This window comes from Chionomys nivalis, chromosome 10 (genome assembly GCF_950005125.1).
Source record: "Chionomys nivalis chromosome 10, mChiNiv1.1, whole genome shotgun sequence".
In the NCBI taxonomy this organism is placed as follows: Eukaryota; Metazoa; Chordata; class Mammalia; order Rodentia; family Cricetidae; genus Chionomys; species Chionomys nivalis.
Genome location: NC_080095.1, coordinates 83,258,866 through 83,283,443, shown reverse-complemented (window position 1 = coordinate 83,283,443; position 24,578 = coordinate 83,258,866). Strand labels below are relative to the sequence as shown.

The following is a 24,578-nucleotide window of genomic DNA, read 5'->3' as shown; positions in this document are numbered from 1 at the left end:
CCCGGCACTTGCCAACATGGAAGGTGGAGATAGAGTCTTCTCAGTGACAGGCCGTGGGTCTGCAGGTTCCGCGGCCGTGGCGGCGACCGTGCGGGAGCTCTTGCAGGACGGTAAGGCGTCGAGCGGGGCCGGGGGTCGGGCCTGGGTCGCTGTGCCGTGCGCGGACCCCACCGGCCGCTTCGCACAAAGTTTTCGGGTCTGGACGTGGCCACTCCCCTTTGCCCGGCCCCCACGTCGTCAGGGATAGTCCTGGTCCACGCGTTTCCCCAGGGCTGTGCACCTCTCTTCCCGTCGGTGTCTGGGGGACATCTGGTATTAACTGCTCGGGCTTGAGCTCTGTCCTGACGCGCCCAGGGCTTCTCTCAAGTTCCGGGACCCTGCACGCCATGGTCCGGGCTGACAGCTCCTGTCTTCGCCCAGAACTGAAAACCCACCTAGGTGACAAGCGGCCGCTTAAGGAAAGTGGTGGGTGGGGGCGTGAAAAGTGGAATTAAAAATATCTGCGTTAAATTTTGAGCCATGCAGTGGCCTCTTACAGTGTGTTATCCACGCATATCGAATACCAAAGTCAGATTTATTGCTAGTTTGGAGAGAAATTATCCCAAGAAAGTTAGCTAAATTCAGTTGTCTTAATGCTCAAGTCTGAGAGGCAGAGCAAAATTCAGTTTGCAAAAGTTATTAATTTACTTTTCACCTCATTTCGCCCCCAGTTTATCACGTATATTAAAAGCATTTGCAATAATCACTTTAATTCCTCGGTGTCAGGATCCTCCCCACCCACCCACCCCCGTTTTTTTTTTTTGTTTTTTTTTTTTGTTTTTTTGTTTTGTTTTGTTTTGTTTTGGAGACCCAGTTTTTCTACCAAGCCCTATTGATTGTTCTGGAACTCACTGTGTAGATCAGTCTGGTCTTGGACTCACAGAGATATGCCTGCCTCTGCCTCCCTAGTGCAAGAGATCAAAGGCATAGCCTACCACAAAAATCCTCTTTTTATATCCCACAGTGCTGTATACAGTAGGTTCAAATTTATTATTTTACTTGAACACTACTCTAAGTGTGGCTTATAAATGATCAAAATAAACTTTTAAATTGTTGTGTTTCCCCTGACTGTGGAATATTTTTTGTTGCCTTAATTGTCTTTTCGTAATACATATTTTGTAAAATTTAGTGATGTTTTCTGAACTAGGTTGTGGTAGATCCTTTAGAGTTTCTGCCTGTGTCACCTTTGAATCTTAATTGAAATTCAAATTTAACGAGTTTCGAACTCCTGAGATACACATAAAGTTTCCACTCTCAAATACTTACCATGTAGTACTATAAAGGCAGCTCCTATAATAGTGTTGGAAGAGTACAGTATGATTGTGTACACAGCCAAACAGCAAGACAGAGGATGACAGCAAGGGTTTAGGGTTTGGTTAGGGAGTGTAAATAATGCGTTTCCTGGACTGCCCCGGTTTATATCCCTTGATAACACATTCTAAACAATGAGTATATTGTTACGGGAGGTCCTTCTGCTTCTCCAGCCAATAGCCGCTGAGAGACCACGGAAGGACCTCCCGCAACAGTATATGTTTCCCTAGGTCTCATTTCTGGAAGAGTAATTAGGTTTTGGATAGTGAATAGTTAATATGCATACTATATTTTCCTACTTACAAAAATTATCTGTCATCCTTCATCTACACTTACTCTTTAAAAACTTCTTCTTTCAAACCCCTGGAACTTGTCAGATGTGAATTTTATTTTTTAATTGCTGTCCAGACCTTGAACTTAACCGCTACTTAAAATCATACTTGCTTTCTTTTTCCCTTCTTCAGTTTTAGATACAGCAGTGTAAAGTCCCTGCTTTCTCTTATGGGCAGCCCCTCCTGTGTAGAGCCCAGACACTCCCATTCTGCAACCTTAAAGTCATGTTGCTAATGTCCTCAGTGGTTCCTGGGAGATAGATCAGAACTTTTGGGTTTTATCCCATTTAAGTTTGTTTGTTTGTTTGTTTGTTTGTTTTTGTTTTTTTTGAGACAGGGTTTCACTGTAGTTTTGGAGCCTGTCCTGGAACTAGCTCTTGTAGACAAGGTTGGCCTCGAACTCACAGAGATCCACCTGCCTCTGCCTCCCTAGTGCTGGGATTAAAGGTGTGCACCACCACCACCTGGCTAAGTTTGTGAAGAACTTGGCTTCTTTCTTGAAATAACTTTCCTGATATGGTATAGTTTTCCCCCTCCCAAATATATAGGTAGTCTTCTCTAGTTTCTCCAAATATACTTGCCAAATTAAGCATTTTGTTTAGTTACTGATTCACTGTGTTCACTGTGTTGAGGATTTGCTCGAAGATATGATTGATAAACTTGGCAAACAGAAGTTTGGAGCATGGAAAATTAGTGAGCAGTTTCTGATTTGCCTCTGACGAGAAGATCATAAAAGAGAAAAATTATGTGATCTATTCTAAAATACCAAACCAATCATTAAATAATCTAATAGCCATGTTCTTCGTTTATTGTTTCATCTTTGGGAGATCATAGTTACATTTGGCCACTTCCTTTAAACTGTTGTTTCTTTTTTTCGTATTTTTTACTAAAAAATTTTACTTTTCATTTTATGTAACAACCCCACGTCCCCCTTCCTCCCCTTCTCCTGCCTCCCCATCCCCTTTTTATCCCCCATCCATAAACCATTATTTCTTTTGATTTAGTCATTCTTTTTTTCCCTCATAAGCAGTCTTCAGTATTTTCTTTTTCTTAATCTCTCTCTCTCTCTCTCTCTCTCTCTCTCTCTCTCTCTCTCTCTCTCTGGTTTTCTGTGTAGCTTTAGAGCCTGTCCTGGTCTTTCTCTAGATTCAAGGCCTCTGGCTTCTGGTATATCATCATTGAATTCCTTTGGAATATTGATATAGGATTCCCCTCTGTATGCTGTGAATATCATTGGTTAATAAAAAATCTGCTTTGGGCTTATTGCAGTGCAGAATAGGACAAGGAGGGAATTCCAAGCAGATAGAGAAGAGAGTAGGCGGAGTCAGGGAGAAGCCATGTAGCAGCTACAGGAAACAGATGCCGGATAGAACTTTACCAGTAGGCCACAACCACATGGCAATACACAGATTAATAGAAATGGGTTAATTTAAGATGTAATAGCTAGCTAGAAATACGCTAAAGTCACTGGCCAAGCAGTGTTACAATTAATATAGTTTCAGTGTGATTTTTTTTGGGTCTGGGCAGCCAGGAAACAAAAGAGCAGCCTCTGACTACAGGATATCCCACAGCTACTCCAAGTCATGGAAATCCTGTGGGTATTGTTCCACAGCATCAGTCCCTTCTCAAGCTCCAGCAGGTCCTAGATGGGGTATATGTTAGGGTGGGCCACCCCAAGGCAGGGCTCTGGGCCTGGATGATAGTAGCACTGGTTAGTCTGGGCCACTGGGGCCACCAACCTCAGGTTAGCTTTATTATGCCCATACTGTCAGGGTTAGTTTTTCCTCACCTGTATAGAGGAGTGGGGCCAGCTCTCCCAAGTTGGGTGGGCAGCTAATTTCTACAGTATCCAGAGAGAAGCAGGGCCAGCAAAGGGTGGGCCCAGCTCAGTATGGCCCTCTGATTTCATCATGCATGGTTCGCATGGGCCCCTGCAGTGACACAGGCTACAGGCATCAATACAGACCCAAGCTGCAGCTGGACCACGGACCCAGACATGGTTCTTGGAAAGCAGCTAGATCTGATGTCACTGTTGACCCAGTTGGTAGTGTAGGCCACTAGATGGACATGTCCGCATTGGCAGCATGGCCCTAGACCTGGGGCGTCCCCATGGCCTTCAGTGGCACTAGGATCTGCGGACTTTAACACAGACCCTGGCTGCTATAGGGCCACAGACCTAGACATGACCTATGGCCTGGACAACACCATGGAAAATAAGAAAAAGACTGGTTTCATTGGTATTTTGTGTATTTCATGGTATAAATACCCCTATCCCAACTGGTTTAAAGCCTACATATAATACTGTCTGGCTCAAAGAACTCCTGAAAATGTCATAGTTTATAGGAGGTAGGGCGGCCCTTGTACATCCTGGGTGCGCAGCTAGCTTAGGCCCGAAATAACCACACAGAAACTGTATTAATTAAATCACTGTTTGGCCCATTAGCTCTAGCTTCTTATTGGCTAACTCTTACATTAATTTAACCCATTTCTATTAATCTGTATATTACCACGAGGCTGTGGCTTACTGGGAAAGATTCAGCATGTCTGTCTCTGGCGGCTCCATGGTGCCTCTCCTACTCCGCCTTTCTTCCTCCCAGCATTCAGTTGTCATCTCCTGTCTGCCCAAGTTCTGCCCTATCAACTAGGCCAAGGCAGTTTCTTTATTCATTAACCAATGAAAGACACACATAAACAGAAGGACCTTCTACACCAATAGTTAGCTGCTAAAAACTAGTAGATACTAACTCAAGCACACTGCTGTGTAACAAATCCCATTGTAGTTATTCTCTGTTCCTGCAAGAATTGTTGTTGTAGAATACAAAACTGGCAGTGCTCTTGCTAGGCTTAGAACCACCAGTAGCACATAAGTTGACTATTTTGCACATCTTGCAAGCATTTTTCAAACTGCCCTCCAGCCTTCCTTTGAAACTTCATTTTTTCTTTACATTTTCTGCCTAATACATAATTCTGTCATCTAGTTTTACTAAACTTATTCTTACCCTTGTCAAAACATGTCATTTTGACTTTTCCTGGTGGTAAACTTTCTGTGTGGAATGACTGAATTTGGTAGCGTTCTTAATTCTGAGGAAAACTTGGCAAACTGGAAGAAAATAGAACTTTTAGAATTAGGATCAAAGTAGTCGTATTCTATTACTTCAGTTTAAGAGTAATTAGACTTTGAGAATAGTTAAGACTGTTTTGCTCTTTGCACAATGATACTTTGAGATGATGTATAGATTAATTCATCTGACACCTGCCATTGTCTGGCCAGGTTAGTCCTTAGAGATGTGGTAGTAAACAGAATCGCTTCCCTTGGTGGAGTGTGTATTGTAATGGATATAGACCAATGCAATACAGGTGAATCACAAGGAAGGAAAACACTGAATAAAAGATTAAAATCACAACTATCAACTTTAATCTTTATTCCAGGAGAGTGAGATTATTGCTAGGAATATGCTTCAGGAAAACTGACCACTGATAGTATTTGTTGCTTCAGATATCTCTAGATCAGTGCATAAATATTGTTATAAAAACTGAATCTAAATTGTGAATACAAATAGGCAAATACAAGCTTATAGGTAATATTGAAATTTATGACTTAAAGGTAAAATAAATGGATATAAAAATTGCGTTCAGATAGTCTGGAAAAAGAAATCATGGTGTGTGTGTGTGTATAAAAATCTATAAACCCATAAATGAAAAACCAGAAAGCAAAGCAAAACAATAACAACAAAGAAGAAACAGCAGAGCGGATTAGACTCCTGGACTCAGCATTTTTACTTTCAGTATTGGAATCTCAGATAGTAACACTGGATAAATTGCACCTGTGAAGTGGAGAAAAAATATGTTTTCCCACATATCATTATAGGCTGAGACTGCTCGTTCATTTCCTCGCTGCCAAGACCCAAAATAATCACACAGAAACTATATTAATTAAAACATTGCTTGACCAATCACTTAGGCATATTGAATTAACCCATTTCTATTATTTTGTATTTTACCATGAAGCTCTTAGTTTACTGGTAAGTTTCCCGGGCATCTGTCTCCGTCAGCTACATGGCATCTCTTTGACTCCACCTACTCTCTCACAATAGATCTATGATATATCATAGATCTCGCCTGTGTATATTGTGCCATGCTATATATCGGTCCAAAGTAGCTTCTATGTTAGTCAGTGGTAATAAAACACATTCACAGCATACAGAGGAGAATCCCACATCACATCAGGACTGTGTGGGGACTGAAGGAGTAAGGACCTGGACTTAGAGCACCCAGAACATAAGTATTCTCTCACGAGTATTATCTTTTCTGTCTGCTGCAGTCTGCTCCAATTCCCCATTGTTCTAGGTAGTGTCTGCAACGGTTCCTTGTGCATAGAAGGTCTTAAAACATGCTAAATATGATTATAATTGATCTATTGCTTGATAACTGTTGGTAAGTTTTCCTTTGTTTTTTCCTAGACTGTTACAGTGACTTTTTAAATGAAGACTTTGATGTAAAAGCTTATACTTCTCAATCTATTCATCAAGCTGTAATTGCTGAGCAACTAGCAAAACTTGCCCAGGGGATCAGTCAGTTGGATAAAGAGCTACATCTACAGGTAACATCCGTCTTCTGGGTCGGAGAGATTATTCGACAGAAGTGACTGTTTATCCCTTTGCCATCTCATCTTTGTTAAAGCCAAATGTATATTTCTATAAACAAATGCTTAACTTACCAGCATCACTTTAATTACATTTTTGTGACGTTTTTTGTAAACTACTTTTTAATTAGTTGAAAACATATTAACCTATCTTTCTGGAATCATTTGCTTTTTCTGTTTATTACCTGAAGAATTGTTATTATTCTTATTAATATTATTTTACAGTGAGTGTTTTGGGTGAAATAGACACCTTTGATAATGATAGCAGAAAATGAAATGGAATTTTAGAAGTAGAACAATTTGAATAAGTAATATTGGGATGTCTCACAGGAAGTGTTTATATTTTCTTAAGTACAGAGTATAACATTTGCTGAAATTATAGAAACTCAATAAATGTTGTGATATCATAGAGCACATATAAGCATTAGGAGATAGGTCCCAAGCTTAGGTGTGCAGTCACGGTGGTTGACATTCTTACCACTTCATTTATTTGAGTTTTTTAAAAAAAGATATTTCTGTTGATAAACTTAAATGGTCCATCTATAATTGATAAACTTTGTAGGATTGTTCTATGGTCTACTTCTTTGTTGGTTTGTTTGTTTTGTAGCACTGGGGATTGAACCCTGGAGACTTACATGTGCCAGACAGGCACCCTACCAACTGAGCTATATAGCCCCAGGTCTCACAATCCTTACATTACTTTTTGTTTGAGTAGTTATTGAAGATGGATGAATAAGTTTGTGAATAAATGCTCGGTTTACCGGGAAATCTAAATCTCTCATATCATTATATGAGATATACCCATTTAACTTTGTTTTTGAGTTTCTTTATTAATGGAAAGAATAGCTTAAAAGGATTATGATGACTTGTAAGGTCACTTCAACTTTAAAATTCTGATTACATGTTTAGAATACAAATATCAAATATTTAGAAGGCACGTAATACTGTTTTGTGTTAGGCTATGGAATACAGAAATGAGAACACATTTCTTGGTTCTCTAAAGACTCCAAAGATTAGTGACAGATACAGACAGAAATAACTGTCAGGTGAAGCCTTTTTTACATAGAACGATACAAGGTGTTTTACAGGAGCAGAGGAGAATATCTTTAAACTCTGCATAGAGTTTTATAGCACGAATTCTAATTGGTCTTAATAAATAAAGCCTTGAATCATATATTGGGGTGAAAGCTGAGAGATCAGAGAAGCAGTACAGCCACTTGAGAGACCTTTTACCTCTACCAGTGCTCAGACTGAAAGATGTCTGCCTCTGCTTGAGAGAGAAGCAGTGAAGAACTGTGTAGGTGGCAGGCTTATATATGGTTTCTTGGGGGTGGAATTTTCCAGGGTGGAGATTTCTATGGTGGGGATTGGTGGGTTTTCAAGCTCAGAGAGTTTGGGCTTTTTGTTCTGAGGGCAGAGTTTGACTACCTTTGTCTCAAGAGGCTGAGACAGGCTGTTATGACCCTTAGAGTGTTCTGTGGGCAGAACCTGGCTGGTCCTTAGGGATGGGGCCTAACCACTCGGGACTTAAACAGGGAGCTTGACACAGGGACCTAAGTCCAAGAATAGAGAAAAACTTGACTTTGAAATAATTCTCTAGAGATAAAGCATAAGAAAGCCTATCAACATGAATTTTGTCATCTGCTTACACAGTTAGGAAAGTGGAGAATTGGCCATGTCCCAAGTTTGTATTTCCCAGGGCCTCATGCATAGTATACACACAGTTTTCCAAATAAGCTGCAATCCTATATATTTATATGTTCATATTAGCATTGCAGCTCAGATGGAAAGGTATCCTGGTAGTCGGAAGCCGAGGAATACCACAAAGTCACTGTAACCATAACAGCTTACAGCTCTGCCCCAGGGAAAGGGTGCCCCAATGCCAGTGTAGCAACTCGTCTCCATCAGGGGAGGGTTTCCCCACACCTCTGCTCCTGAGAATGTTACAGCTCTGTTCCATTCTGCTCTGCTCTGGCAAAGCCTTTCAGCTCTGCTCAGGTTCCTGGAGTGTAACAAGTCTGTTCTGCTAGGGGAAAGTTTCCCAGGGAAGGTGTTGTGTCTCTACTCTGCTCCAGAGAAATTTGTTACAAGCTCTGGAGAAAATGTCACACCACACAACAAACCTCATTCAAGAGATTTATTTGAAAGGAAGATGGCTGCCTTGGGTGAGAAACAGCAGCAAAGACCTTATATAGGATTTCTTGGGGTGTGTGTCCTTTCCAGGGTGGCTTTGGATTGGTAGGTTTTTGTAGCCTGATTCTGGGGCAAGCTCAGGGATTGATAGGATTTCATGCTCAGGGATTGTTGGGATTCTGTGTTCAGGGACCCCAGAGATTTGTGGGATTCTGTGCTAAGGAATTGGTGAAATTCTGCAGCCTGACTCTGGGGCAAGCTCAGGCATTGGTCCAATTTCAAGCTTTGGTCCTAAGGTCAAGTCAGGGTCATGGTGTTTCTTCTTGACCCAGGTCTCAGGTCTAGTCAGGTAGGGCTCGTTTTCCCTTGGCCTTTTTAACCTTACAGTTCACATATTGAAACCATCCCCAGTGTGATAATTTGGAGAGGTGGGTTTGGGGGAGGTGATTAGTACCTTGTTAAACTGGCAGAGCCCCACAAGAGATTATTCACCTTTCTTCCATGTCAGGACACAGAAGGCACCACAGATGATGGATGGATGCTGGTTGCCTACACTTGATCTTGGACTTGAGCCTTCAGAACTATGATGATGAATCTCTTGTTTATTATCTGGGCTGTGATATAGTACTTTGTTTTACCCCAAATTGTCTTGGTCCAGCTGACTTGTCCATATGTTCTCGAGAAGGGGAGTATGGATTAAGGAAAAATAGATGTGAGACTGAGAATAGATCTGGGAGGACATTTCAATGAATACTGAATCTGCTTCGTGTTTATTTCTCATATCCTTTATATACCCAATTCAGAAAGGAGGGGAAGGCAAAAGGCTTTTTTTCCCCCAGATACAAAGAACAAAGTAGTTACATTCTTAGTACCCAAAACATAAAATAGCTACACCCTAGGTCAAAACATCCTATTACCCAGGCAAGATGTACAGCAACTTCACCTTGGGTAGACATTCTGTTGTGTGACTTTGAAGGAGTAATAATAGGCTTGAACTCTCTGATTATTGTGGGACGGGTAGGATAGCAACCTCAGTCAACAGATTGGCACACCAGCCTATGCTGGCTAAATCCATATAAAACCTGAGAGGGCTTAGAAAGGAATTCTAGACACTAAAAAACAACATTTAGCCACATTTTTTTTTTCTGGAGATGCTCTGTTTGCTGGCAACGAGCAGGGCTGCCGTAGCTCCTTTAAGAGAGGTTTTCCCAATTTAGTGGTAGCAAAAAACAAAAAACAAAACCCTGTGCAGTTTTGAAAGGTGGCTTCCGGGTCTGTGCTGCCAGCATGAACTCTGTCTCTTTCAGGAGGCTGAGCACTTGAATGGGGTTTGTGGGCAGCGTGCTGCAAGTTACTTGGTGGCAACATGGGCCAACTGGTTATCAGAGTTGAGGTGGTGAGCGTGGCTTCCACCCGGCAGTCTCAGAGGTGGTGAATGGACCTCTGCCATCTTGGACTGGGCAGAGTCAACAGGCAGGACCTGGAGTTGGTCCTAGTCATGCCTTCTTAGCAATAAAAAAAGGCAATTTTGGTCAGAAAATAATTATATATACACAATAAAGACAGATTCAGTTAAAAAAAAAACCTCTAAATGGGTCACGGTGTTGGATAAATGTATATAGGTTTGGGAGAGAAAAAAATAAGAATATAGACAGTTATAAAAAGATGTAAATTTCTTTTAAAAAAAGGTAAAGTCTTTAAAGAGATAGAGTATAAACAGTCATAAATTAAAAGGAGTAAAGAAAAATAAGCCACTTAAAAATAGAAAATACACAGAGAGTCTGGATTGTGTATATTATTGTGTTTTCTTTGAATTTTTGACTGAATGAGCCAAGTACAGAGAGACATTTCATTGTATGTACTGCTAAACTAAATCACCATATATACTTTAAAGATATCTAGACTTCAAAATTTGGGTCTAAGGATATATTGCTTTGGAAAAGAACTTCTGCTTTTGTTTCCACCGAGGATGAGAACCTGTTAATTTCTTCCAGACCCCCTGAAAGGTTGCCGTAAACACCCCTCCCCCAAATTACTTCACCCATCCAAAAGCAGGAAACAGTTTGGAGAGAACTACACCCAAATTCCCAAATATTGCTTATAATGTTTCTTTACATTTAAAGGGGGGATATGCTATAGAGATGGAAACTTAGCATTGGTATGGATCATGGTTTAGTGATACAAATTTAAGATCAATTTTCTTATATATATATATTTCTGCTCTTGATTAAGGTATTGTATTTGTGTGGCTCATTTAAAAATGTAATGTATAATTAAGAAATATAGGTTAATCGGTAATCATCTATAATAGTCGTTTGTAGTCATGTTGGGTTTTCTAGATATATAGAGATATATTTCAGTTAGATAGGTATTCTTCAAATCTTTCAGAGACCTTCAGAATATGACATTTAAAGTATTTTAAAAACTTAGGATTTTTTTTTTTTGACAATGAGACTTATCTGCTCCTGGCAGCAACAATTACTTCAAGAGGAAGATGGGCATTGAAGAGGCTCCATATGGAGTCTGTTTGCCATTTGGGCAAGAAACTGCTCTTGCCTGAACTGCTTGACTGGACTTGCAGAACCCAAAGAAAAATGGCTGCTGAACTTGCCTAATGGTTAGACCTTCCTTTGGTGTTCCTACTTCATCAACGAATCTGCAAGACATTCTGCAGGACAGAAAAGAAAGTGACTGGCAAACTGCCAATATAGGTGGAACTGTCTTTGAAATTTCCTGCTTCAAGGAAAAGTCTTTTGGATACTATGAGCCTGTAGGCTGAAGTTGGGTGCTCACAATGTTACAGAAGAACTTTGGGTGACTGTCCAGGCAGCAAGATGTCTCTGTCAATTCTAGAGTTTTGGAAGTTGCTTACAATGCATTTCCTGTTTACTTTGGTAATATATCATTCTGAAGTCTTTGATGGAGTTGAAGAATAGATAGTTATTATTATAGTTTTCCTTAGTTATAATAAAAGATAAAGTAGATATAATTATTGTAACTGGGATTCTTGCTTGATACCTGTCTTGTTATATGTAATCTTGCTATGTTAAAGTTAAAACCTTCCTTTTAATTTAGACAGAAAAGGGGAGGTGATGTGGGAGGTGATGTATGCTGTGAATGTGTTTTATTGCTGTTGGTTAATAAAGACACTACTTTTGGCTAATGGCTTAACAGAGTAAAGCAAGGCTGAAAGAGATATAAAGAGAGTAGGTAGAGTCAGGGAGAAGCCATGTAGCTGCCAGCCAAAACCTTACCACAATCCTTGTGGTAAAATATAAAATAATAGAAATGGGTTAATTAAGATGTAAGAGATAGCTAGAAATACACTTAAGCTATTAGCCAAACAATATTGCAATTAATACAAATTTCTGTGTGTTTATTGTGGGATTGGGTGGGACAGCAACCTCAGCCTACATCTGACCTTATATCAAGATGTAGCAGAGCCACTTATGGGCTCCCACACCAAATAGACGAAGGCAGAGTTAGCACTATGTTCTTTTGCTCTGTATTGTGATTTATGCGTTCATCTCAAGCACACCTCATAACATGCACATGTATGTGCATGTGTGTGTATGTATAGTATCTGTTTTCTTTATATAGCAAGGGAGACCTTGGATAGTTAAGCAGAGTAAATGCTGATTTTTTTTTTTTATTCTTGATTTTTTAGGTTGTTGCAAGACATGAAGATTTATTGGCACAAGCAACTGGGATTGAGTCTTTGGAAGGTATATTATCATTATTTATTACTATTAGATGGAACTTGGTTAGGGACCCACAAGCTTTTTTGAGCTGGAGGGTTGACTAGAAGGTTTTGTTGTCCATACAGACTCCGTTGTAGCTACTGAGCTTGACCAGGAAGATCTAAAGCAACCAACAGATAACATGAAAAATGGATGAGGTGGCAGCGTACTAGGAAAACTTAAAACCTCATTAACTGATCCCTGAGCTAAACCATCTAGGTCCAGATCACTTCTTGGGCAAGGTGGTTAACTTTGCTCCGCTGCATTTTCCTATTTGTAACAGATACACTATATGTACCTAAATGATGATGTTATCTTAAGGATTAAATGATTGAGGAAAATGCTCAAAACAGGCTTGCATATATGAATATTCCTGTAAGTCTTAGTGAATTAAAACAATAAAAAATTGTATTGTTAGAGTAGGTAATAATGGAAGTAGGTGTGAAATTTTATGTATTTTTCCTTTCTTTGACATTCTTAATAATGAAAATATAGAAGAATAATAACAGATCAGAGTTTTTTGTGTGATTCATGTTTGACTAATTCTTTTATGAATTTTTCATTTCTTCTTGATTTTATTCATAAGTATGAAATGTTACTATTATGTTTTCATTACTGCTTTCTGTCTCAGAGTTTCTGTTGCTGTGATAAAAGACCATGACCAAAAGTAATTTGGGGAGTTAGGGTTTAGTTCAGCTTGCAGCTTTCATTTCAAGCTTTATCTCTGAGGAAAGTCAGGACAGGAACTCGCAGCAGGCTCTGAATCAGAGGCCATGGAGGAGTGCTGTTCAATTATTCACATTTATTTCAGTTGTTGAATTTGTTCTCCATGGCTCACTTATTTTCTTTCTTATCCACCTCAGAACCACCCACCCAGGCATGGTACTACCCACTGCGGGCTGAGCTCTCCCACATTATGCATTAATCAAGAAAATGCCCTTTCGAATTCCTATAGGCAATCTGGATGGAGGCATTTTTTTCAGCTGAGGTTTTTCTTGTCAGATAACTGTAGTTTTTGTCAAATTGTGACCCTTGTCTTTTGATTACTGTTATTAACCACATCCAGAGAAAGTTAAATGATTTTCTTTTCTATTATGTTGATCAAATTGTTAAGGAAAAAGGGGTTTGTTTTCTGTGATGCAATATCCTTGATTTCATCTAATGGTATTTCTCATGGTGTCAAGGGAATGAGTTTACCGTAGAATCCCTGGTGTTCTAATGTATATGGGGAAAGATCTTAACATTCTGGGAAATGATAGTTTGATTGTTAACTTGAAAATCTGAAGAAGTTAGAGTTTCTAAGTATTGATAGCCCTAACTCATTTTTAATCTCTTACCCTTTTTATGTGTTTCTGAGAACAGTAATATGTTAATGGTAATTTTAAAAGCAATAATATAGTTTTCACTTGTGAAATAATGTAGTACATTGATTAGGTGGGTCATCATCAAGATGGAAAAATTCATTATGTCTTCATTTAATCTCTCATTTATTTATGTATTTCTTAAAATTTAATTTGGTTTTCTGAGACTGAATTTCCCTGTGTAGTTCTGGCTGTCCTGGAACTCATTCTGTAGACCAGGCTATCTTCTAATTCAGAGGTCTGCCTGCTTCTGCCTACCAAGTGCTGGGATTAAAGTGGGCACCACCACTGCCCAGCTCCTCTTACTATTTTTTTTTGAGTGGGTCTCACTGTTTAGTCCTGTCTGGCCTGAAACTAACTGTGTAGGCCCTGGTCACCTCACACTTATAGAAATTCCTCTGCCTCTGCCTCTGCCTCTAGAGTGCTGGGATTAAAGGAGTGGTTGGTTCCCCATCCTCAGCCTCATTAGGTCTTTTCTATCTGCAAATTCTTACAGTTGGACAGTGCTTGTCTTTCCCAGGGTACTTTTTGTCCTTCTGGTTGTGATTCTTAGCCTTTAAAGGCTGGGCTATCTCTCCAGTCCCTTTCCCAGAATACTTTTTTGTTTGTTTGTTTTTTGCTTTCTTGAGACAGAGTTTCTCTGTAGCTTTGGAGCCTGTCCTGGAGTAGCTCTTGTAGACCAGGCTGGCCTCGAACTCACATAGATCTGCCTGCATCTTTCTCTTGAGTGCTTGCATTAAAGGCGTGCACCACCACCACCTGACCAGAATACTTTTTTAAAGGGTTACAACATTTAAAACACAATTGGACTGGGTTGTAAGTCAGTGTTAAACAGTGTCCCTAATGTGTGTGGGCTGGGTTTAAGTCATTGTTAAACAATGTCCTTAACATGTGTGAGGCCCTGGAGGACCAAGGCTTTGTGAAGCCCTTATAAGTAAATAAATAAATTCATATATCTACATATATATGTATGTATGTATTTGTATATTAGTATAGGGTATATTTCAAAACACTTATTAGAATGTTATTTTGAGATGCTGAAAAGTATACTATACTTTGAAAATGTAATCATTAATTCTAACTTCTTCGCCTTTCCCCCTGGTATTTGAAAACATTTGTAAGTTGGTTGAATTTCATCCAGGCTTTATTATTACTTTTTTTCTCCTGGGACAGGGTTTCTCTATATAGCTTTGGAGCCTGTCCTGGACCTAACTTTGTAGTCCAGGCTGGCCTCGAACTCACAGAGATCCTCCTGCCTCTGCCTCCCAAGTATTGGGATTAAAGGCATGCGCCACCACTACCCGACTCAACCTATTTTAAAGGAGAATTTATTCCCATTTTTCCCCCACTGTTCATTTAGTCAATTAAAGAGCAATTGAGAACTTGTTTGATACCAGGTATTTGAGGAATAGACAAAACCACTGTCCTCACGAAGCAATGGTTCTTTCAGATGGTAAGGTCAGTTACAAAATGTACAATAGAAAATCAGACATTTTTAAGTCCTACAAAGAAAACCCATTAAGTTGAGGAAGGAGAGACTCTCCTATTTTAATAGTCAGAGAAGGCCTTCTTGAAAAGCTAACGTTTTGAGTTGAAATCTGAAGGATTAGAAGGAACTGCCCTGTGGAGAGAAACTGTTGAAAGCTTAGGGAATAGTCATTGGGAGCAGGGCTTAACTTGATGTATTTCAGGGTAAGAAGGTAGGCCAGGATGACTTTTATGAATGAATGGGGGTGAACGAGGGAGAGAATCACAGATAAATTTGCTGGAAAGGAATTTTTATTTCATTCTGAATATTTGTGTTAACTCTCAGTTTGATAATCAGAGTATTCTAAGACAGGGTGAGTGTTGTAAGTGATTTTTCCTGCTGGCTCTATAGGACAGCACCTGTAGAGTAGTTGGTTGATGAGCATTCACCTTTGATTGGCATGGTGAATAGAGAGAGCGGTTGCTGGGAGTAAAATTGAAGTGGAACTGAGGGGGTTCATTGAGGGGGTTGAAAGCAGTGTGAGAAGAGTCACCACAGCGATTCCTTAGGTTTTGGTTTGCTAGACTGGATGTGACTTATTGAAATGGGATAAATTTACAGGATTATGACTTGGCAGGGTTGGGATATTGCAGAAGTCACCTTTGACATATTAAATTTGACCGGCCAGAATTTAGGGCTGGAGGTTGTATATGTCTGTATACAGGAAGGTATAAAGAAGATGTCACTTGCCCCTTTCTATATACACATGTGTAAGTAAATCAGCTTTCTTAGAAAAGGTAGCATTTAAATGTTGGGTTTGAATGAAATCATTGAAAGGATGTAGGTGAAAGGAAGATGAGTGAACCTGAAGTCTTGAGAGATCCTTGAACACAGGAGCAACTAGAAAACAGCGGAAAGCCTAGGAGTGTGCTGCCTACGGTTGAGAATGCAAGCTGTGGATATAGCTTTACTGCAGCAGTGAAGATGACACCAGGGAAGGTTACTAAGCAGAGAATTCAACTGGAGCTTTTACATATCACTCAAAGATTTTAAAGAAATAATTGCAGCAAATATGTGTAGCGCTAATTTGACTATTACAGTTTAAATTTTAAAAAAAGTTCCAAGAATCTGAGCAGTGCCGAGTGTGTTTTCAATGTTGTGCAGCCCTCAGCGCTGTCTAGCTTTAAAATTTCTGCACCCTGCCACGTGGAAGCCTATCAGCAGTAAGTGATAACCTAGTTTTCTGTCGGGCTTCTGTCATGGGCCGGGTATGGGAGTGGGAGGCTAGAAGCCAGCTTTTATAATTGAATACAGAAGCTATATAGCTTGTCTGCATCAGGATGATGGCAGAAAACATTAAGATTGTACTTATGTTATTTTTGTTTTTGATTATTTTGGTCCAGTATGAATCTTGTAAATTTATAAAGCCTATATGAATTGTTATCTTTCCTAGGTGTTCTTCAGATGATGCAGACAAGAATTGGAGCTTTACAGGGGGCTGTTGATAGGTATTGCTGTTCACTTTATAAATATACAAGATGAATCTATTTCTAGCCATTAATATATATACAGATGTAACTTTTTAGAATCACTTGTTTGTGTATGCTTGTGTTTGAATGTGATATACATGTGTGCATGTGGCATGTACATGTGTATGGGTAGAGGTCAAAGGTAGATAGATGTTGGTTATCTAGTATCACTCTGTACCTATTCCTCTGAGACAGAAAGACACTCTCATTGAACCTGGAGTGAGTCCCAGCGATCCTCCTGTCTCCTTCCCTGATAGCATGGGGTTGCAGGTTCGAACATAGCCATGCCCAGCTTTTAACATAGGTGCTGAGGTCTGAACTCAGATTTTCATGCTTATTCAGAAAGCATACTTACCCACTGGTCCATTTCTCTAGTCCCCCATTGATATTTTGAAAATGATTTTATTCTCATTCTTTTCCCTTTTTTGGCCTTAGGATGAAATCAAAAATTGTTGAGCCATATAATAAAATAGTAGCCCGTACTGCACAACTAGCAAGACTCCAGGTAGGTTCTCACATCTGGTTCTTTATTCTTATTATTCATACTGTTTTATAAGTGGAAAAATTTGTTGTGCCTATGGTGTGTACGGGTGACTGTACTTGTGCATGAAGGGGTAGAGGCCAGAGGTTGATGGTAAGTGTCTCTCTATGATAGTTATTCTTTGATGGTTTAGGACATGCATATAGTGTATCTTGATTGTATTCACTCTTTACTCCCACTTTCCTTCTCTTCCTTAGGCTTGCCTAACAGACATCATTTTCTCTTCCTTTTTAAACATAGCTCAGAGTCCAAGTTGTACAGCCTACATTCACAGGAGTGTGGAGCCATCCTTTGGATTCTTTTGTGTTTTCAGGGACAGGCTGAAGTTGTATGTCAGAATTACGAAGAAAGCAGCTAGAGGATACTGTGCTCTGGCTCTAGAGAGACATGCCTCTGTTCTTCCTTCGGGGAGACAGAGATACCCAGTGTATTAAGGAGATCTCCACCTAGCAGGGATACTGGCAGGAATGTGTAATGGTGGGACCTGTGCCTCAACAAAGGAGAAAAGTGAATTTTCGCCCCTTAGGCTGCCCATCCTTGTCTGGTACTGGGTAGTTAACATTGGACAGATGGCTGACAAGCTGGGTCAGGATAGATAAGGCAGCTTCTGTATCCAGTAAGTATTCTTTCTTCTTCCCCTCTGGATCACCTGTTACTGGTGCTTCACTAATATGATACTGTACTTACAGTGGAGCCTAGAGTGTTTGGGCCTTTGCAGTTCAAATGTGGATTCTCCCTCTTGGGAGACAATACCCAGATTTTTGTTGTAAGTGAATTGTTTCTAGCTGGTCCTTTCTGGGCCTCTCAGAACAGTTCCTTCCCAATGCCCTACCTTTCAGCTATATATACACTGGTCATGGTTCAGGTGGCATAATTCTCATGGGGCATGTTTTCTGGAGTTTTGTGGGCTGCTGTGAGATGGTGGTTGAATTAAAGCAGTCCATAGTTGCTTTTTTTCCCTCTAATCCTCTTTTTTTCTTTTTTGCTTTTCTGTTTGTTATTTTTTTCTGCTGTTGTAATCTCAAAGGACTCCTATATTTAAAGATGGTATTTGATGCCTCAGTTCAAGATTGTGTAGCATTCTCTAAATATCTGAGGCAGCTTGTTTATGAAATTTATAGCTATTAAAGATTATGTTCCCATCAATTCTGGTTTGGTATTGTTGATTTTCAGAAGACCTTAATAGGTAGTTGGGAAAAATTCACAATACTCTTTTTTTTTTCTTTGACCCTGTGAGAGCTGACAACCTATACTTAAACATCTCTTTTTCTGTTTTGAGGCAAGTTAAGAGGTGTCTTTACTACTTCTATAAATAGGGTTCTTGGGGTTCCATTTGGGGTCTGTGTGGGGGTCATTTTTCCCAGGTGTTCGGACGTCATGGATTAGGATGTTGGCTGCTAGCTCCCAGCTACTTCAGTAGCCTTTTGAAGAATCCACTCCATTTCATCAGAACTGTTAATAAATCAATACTGAGATGACTTCCTGTTAATATGGGGACAGACATGAAGGAATTCATCCTGGAGTCTATTATGGTTTTATTAGAAGTCACTAAAACTGTCCTTAAACTGGACCATGTTTCTGTATTGGGGGGCATACATCCCGATATTGTCTATATGTCCATTCAGTATGTCTTGTAATGAAAACAAATTTCCTTGATTGGGGATGTTTGACTGTTTCCTGACCTCATTCTCTTGAACTGAGGAATGGTCTTGTGAGATTGGCTAGATGGTTGCTCTGAAGGACAGAGAGGAAAAGATGTTTTCCTTATGTGCAAATGGTCAGTAGAGAGAAGGAAGGGAGGGAAAGACTTTGGAGAGAGCAAGTGAGAGTTGTCTGTTGGTCCGGAGACAATGGGTGGTCACATAGGGTTGCCTATCCTTCTAGTAGGTATGTCAGAGGCACAGAAAGTTTGCAGACAGGGAATTGATTGAAAATGGGAATCATTCAGTGTATCTGAGTCAAGTTCTATAGGTGTAGACAGGCTTTAAAGACTATAGTCACACAGACCGAGAAGCAGTCTCCTAGTTTCAAATCTGGATGTAAAAGCCTGGATATAGGGGATTTCCCACTACTCTCCATTTAGAGTACAGATTGAGATGGAGAATGGTATTAACAGTTTAAAGAGCCATTTTTTTTAGTGTTCTTGGCCTCTTAATTTATACTGAGACGGGGCAATCGTACAAAGGAAAATCAACTTTCTTCTTAAAACTCTATAAATTAAATTGTCCCCAGTTATCAACTGGGTGCCCAAGTAGAAGGTCTTTTGTAAAGCTGGTAATATTTCCCTTAAATAAGAAACAGTAAAGGAAGTATTTTGTGGACCAGAAAGAGGAGAAGAGAGACACACTTCAAAATGTGGACACAGTCCATATAGAGACAATACTGGGATGATAGACACTGATACAGATAATTTCAGATCACCTTGAACAAGGAAAGAAAGTAGTTAAAGATGATTGAAAAGTTTGATATGAAACCAAGCCTAAATAATGCCTATGCTTAGTCTCAGCTTAGGAACTTTGTCTTAGAAATGTGTTACCTTTTAAATTGTTCTGTGTTGTTGGGGGCTCTTTGTGAGTTTACTTAGGTTGTTAATCATTATTATTCTGATTATTTTGTTTATATTTTAAACATTAGGAAAACTGATGTTCCTGTGTAATCTGTTCTTAATTGAGCTTCAAGTTAGTTTAAATATACGTGGGGTAGGGAAGTGGTAGTATGAAAGAAAATGGCTCTTATAATAAGTGTGGTCTTGTTGGATGAAGTAGGTCTGGTCTTGTAGGAAGTGGTCATTGTGAGCAGGCTTTGAGGTCTCAAATGCTCATGTCATACCCAGTGTGGCAGTTACTTCCTGTTGCCTACAGATCCAAATGTGGAACTCTCAGCTCCTTCTCTAGCACCGTGTCCTGCATGCTATCATGCTTCCCACCATGGTGATAATGGGCTGAATCACTGAACTATAAGCCAGATCATTTAAATGTTTTTCTTTTAAAAGAGTTGTCATGGTCTTGGTATCTCTTCACAGCAATAGAAACCCTTTCTAAGACAGAATGCAAGAAGGAAATGGCCATGAAGAATGTTTTTGCCCTGAGCATAAAATTCCTATGATTTTGTCTCCAATTAGAGGAAAGTACCTTTTTATATCTTCCTCCCCTGCCCCAACTTCCATTCCAGTCTCTTCCCAGAAAACCTTTTCTTTCCTAAAGTAGAAGGTTCTGGCTTCATTTATATACATGAATACATCAGTTGAATTTAATTATCACCTCAAGGACTATCTCTATCTTCTTAATTCATTTTAGTAATATTGTTTGCTTATGAATTACTTCAGTCTTTTCAGAATAAGTTTGGAGAGGTTATAATCTTTTACATAGAACATTTAAATTTTAAAGTCAATGAAAATTCAAGTTTTATAGATTTCAGCACATTTTTAAAATTAATTCCATGCTTTAAAAATATAATAGGGTTTACTTGATATAATTCATAAATTCTTCATAAATTTAAGAATTACTTTTGAACTATTTATCATTTCAGTTTTAAACTTTTAAAACCATATGTTTAGCTTTAAAGTCTAACTTTTAATCTTAAAAATATATAAGAAAAATTGAGAAGGTCTGTAACAAAGGATATCATTTCTGAAACTGTTTTTTTGGGGGGGGTGTTTGTGTGTGTGTGCAAGTGTGTATGTGTGCATGTAGAAGCCAGAGGTTTATGTTAATTACTTTTATTGTATTTTTGAGACTATAATTTAAGAACAACATTTTTTACTTCCTTTTCCTCCCTTTATCCCCTCCATATACCCCTCACCGTTCTCCTTCAAATTGATGACCTCTTTTTGTATTAATTGTTTATTACATTCATATATGTATTTTCACATACCTGTCTATACCTAACTATAACCGATTGCATCCATATACTGTTACTATATGTATGTTTTGAGGGCTGACCAAGTGGTGTGCTCTTCTCCAGGGAAGACCACCTTTCCTGCTCCCAGCCTTCCTCAGTTGCCTGGAGTTCTTTGTGTAGACTGGGGCCTGTTCCACATCTAGTTCAGCCCGTTCATTTATATCATTCTCATTTGGCTCACATTTGAGCAGTCATGTTAGTAAGACTTTATGGGCACAGCTTCTGATGTTATGAGACACAATCCCATAACAAATTCCCTGATCCACTGGCTCTTACGGTCTTTTTGCCCCATCTACTACAATGTTCTCTGAGCCTTAGATAACATAGTGTTTTGTAAATGTGTCCATTTGTGACTGGGTTTACAACTTTGCATTTGATTGGTTGTAGTTTTCTGTAGTCATGTCCATCTGTTGAAAAAAGAAGTTTCCTTGATGGAAAGGTAGCTTGGTACCTTTTTCAGCAAGGTATCACATCTTAATATTTTGTTTCCTCTGTGGCTGGACTATGCCCATGTTCCCAAAAAATGGATTATGGATGTTTGCCTTTGTTTAGAATGTTGGTTACAAGTTGTTATGGATAATGGTCAGTAGAAAAGCTAAGCAAGGGAGATTTGATTCAGAGTTCTTGCTTTGAAAGAAAAGAGGGGGAGAAGTGCTGTGGGACAATGGTCTTTTATTATGTCACTTGTATTATTTTTAATAAAATACTGATTGGCCAGTAACCAGGCAGAAAGTATAAGTGGCGCAAACAGGCAGGAAGTAGAGGCGTGGCAATGAGAATTCTGGAAATTAAGTCCGTAGTCATGACCCAGCCTCAGAGAAAGCAAGATGTGCCTGTCGCCGAAAAAGGTACCGAGCCTTGTGGCTAACTCAGACAAGAATTATGGGCTAATGTAAGTTATAGGAATTAGTTAATAAGAAGCCTGAGCTAAGGGGCCAGTTTATAACTAATGTAGACCTCTGTGTGATTCTTTGGGACTTAATGGCTGTAGGACCTGGTGGGACAGAAAATCTCAGTCAACAGGCAGACTTTGAGGTTTCCTATAATCAAGATACTGCCCAATGTTTCAGTCGACTTCCTGTTGCCTGCAAGATGTAGGATTCTCAGCTGCCTGCATGTAGTTATGTCCCACCATGATGATAGTGGATAGGATGGACCTCCAAACTGTAAGTGAGCCACCACAGTTGAATGTTGTCCTTTATACGAGTTACCATAGTCATGGTGTCTCTTTATAGCAATAGAAACCCTAAGACATAAAATAAATGTTTATAGATTGGTGTTAGGGATTATGCTGGTTTATTAAGTTAGTGGTTACAGATTTTCCTTCAATAACCATGATTTCACTAGCACTGAGTAGTTAGCTAGGTTTCCAATACCAGGCATGGGTATCCCTCTTGTTTAGTGGGTCTTCAGTACAATTAGAGTGCTGTTACTACCAAGCTTTGTGTGCCACAGCTGCATCTATAGGGATAACATGTCATGGTGTTTGTTGGTGTAGTCCAAACATATCATAGCTGGGTAGGATCAGTTGGTTGTCTTTCTTGTCTGGAAGCTCATACAGCTCCTTCTGGTACTAGGAAAGTAAATAATTTAAGGCTTACATTTTGTGGAGCGAGCAGCTTTGATATCTGCTTTACAAAAGTAACATCTGTATAAAAAGCCTGCATGCCTTAGTCATGCTCTGAGGAAGCTCAGACTAGCTGTGTGGTTCTAATCAACAGGGAGGCTCTGCTGCACTTGATGTCTCAGTGATGCTTTCATCCGCTGCCCAGACCTGCCTAGTTGTTACATCAGTAGGCAGAGTGGTCCCACATGATTTCTTCCTTAATTCTCAAGCTACAGAGTATGAAATAGTTTTAAGCCACTGAGTTTTGTGCTGATTTTTTTTTAATTATTTATTTATTTATTTATTTATTATGCATACAATATTCTGTCCCTGTGTATGTCTACAGACCAGAAGAGGGCACCAGATCTCATGACAGATGGTTGTGAGCCACCATGTGGTTGCCGGGAATTGAACTCAGGCCCTTTGGAAGAGCAGGCAATGCTCTTAACCACTGAGCCATCTCTCCAGCCCTTGTGCTGATTTCTTAAGGACTAGTAGTTGATATATTATTTGAACTGCTTTTCAAGAAGAGACTCATCAGCATAAAAGAAAACCGAGAAGATTGTTCTCATGGCATTTCTTTATGACTCTTAATAGAGTACTTCAGCCAACCAACATAATTAGAGAAATATCAATGTAAAGACTTGTAATGAGCATAGAGTTGAGTTTAAACAAACACTGTAAAGTATAGGAAATAAAAATTTTAAGGTTTGGCAAAAAAAAAAATAGAGAACTTAACAGTGAAAAGTGATAAGAGCATTGCAATATTTACGCACATTCAGTAGTCACTCTTCATTATGGTATTGCCTTTGTTAATTAGATACTACTTTTGTATGTTGTGCAATCAAACAAGTGAATTACCTAATGTTTCTCTAATAGTCCTTAAGAGCTGCAACTCTTAATGTGTAAGTATAAGATGGAAGATAGATCCTGAGCTGGTAGTGTCAGTGTGAAATTGAGGTGTTTTATATTTTAAAATAGCATAAGCTTTATGTATGTACATTTTGTATATATGTCTATGCATAATTGTAATCAGCGAATGTTTTATTTGTATTCTTGAATCACTCAAATGAAAATTTGTATCCTATTTTAGTTCTGACATTTGCTGCCCATGTCTGTGGAGAAAGTTTAGCAATGAGCAAGCCTAGTTTCTAAAATTATCTTGAAATAATGATTTCTCTTAAAACAGACAAAGGTTTCTTTGGGAAATCTTAGATTCAGTTGGAGAAAGAAAATATATAAAGTGATCTTGAAAATTTTTATACCAGACACCATAACTATCAGGTCCATGAAAAAGGGGCTTCGGAGCCAATTCTGAAATCTTCTTGGTGACCACTTATTTCATTTTAGCCCCAAAGTCATAGATTATGAGAAAATCTCTTAGTTTTAGGTAGAATGGTACAGTTGCTTGTTCTTAGCTGTTTCAACTAGCTCAAATTGTTCCATTGGGGCATCAATAAGGATTAATGTTTTTTTTTCTTTTTTAAGATTTATTTATTTATTATGTATACAACATTCTGCTTTCATATATGCCCACATGCCGGAAGAGGGCGCCAGACTCATTACAGATGGTTGTGAGCCACCATGTGGTTGCTGGGAATTGAACCCACGACCTCCGGAAGAGTAGCCAGTGCTCTTAACCGCTGAGCCATCTCTCCAGCCCCATATATATAGTGAATTGATAGCGCTTCTTGATATTTATGTACCTACAGTTACACACAATAAAATAATAAAATCTTAAAAAAGAAACACTGCCTTTTGAAACTGATAAACCAAAAATATAAAATATTCTTATTTCTAGGCACCTCACCCTAACAAATAATAGAGGATATAGAAATTTTATGTGTGAACAAATAAAGATGAAACAATAGAATTGGAGTGATTTTATAATCAGTTTTAGTTGATTTTGATACTTAATATCCAAAAGAGAAAATCATACCTACATTATGGATATACCACCACCTAACGATCTTGCC

At 39.1% G+C, this 24,578-nt stretch overlaps 1 protein-coding gene across 1 annotated transcript in view; it reads left to right on the top strand.

Annotated features, from left to right (window-relative positions):
* The first annotated feature begins 3 nt into the window (after positions 1-3).
* Positions 4-24,578, top strand: part of Cog5 (component of oligomeric golgi complex 5) — a 224,784-nt gene continuing 200,209 nt past the window's right edge. The window contains exons 1-5 of the mRNA XM_057783089.1: positions 4-110; positions 6,143-6,282; positions 12,125-12,182; positions 16,480-16,534; positions 16,991-17,060. Of these exons, the coding sequence (XP_057639072.1) occupies positions 17-110; positions 6,143-6,282; positions 12,125-12,182; positions 16,480-16,534; positions 16,991-17,060 (417 nt within the window). The 5' untranslated portion in view covers positions 4-16. The remainder of the gene's footprint in view (positions 111-6,142; positions 6,283-12,124; positions 12,183-16,479; positions 16,535-16,990; positions 17,061-24,578) is intronic.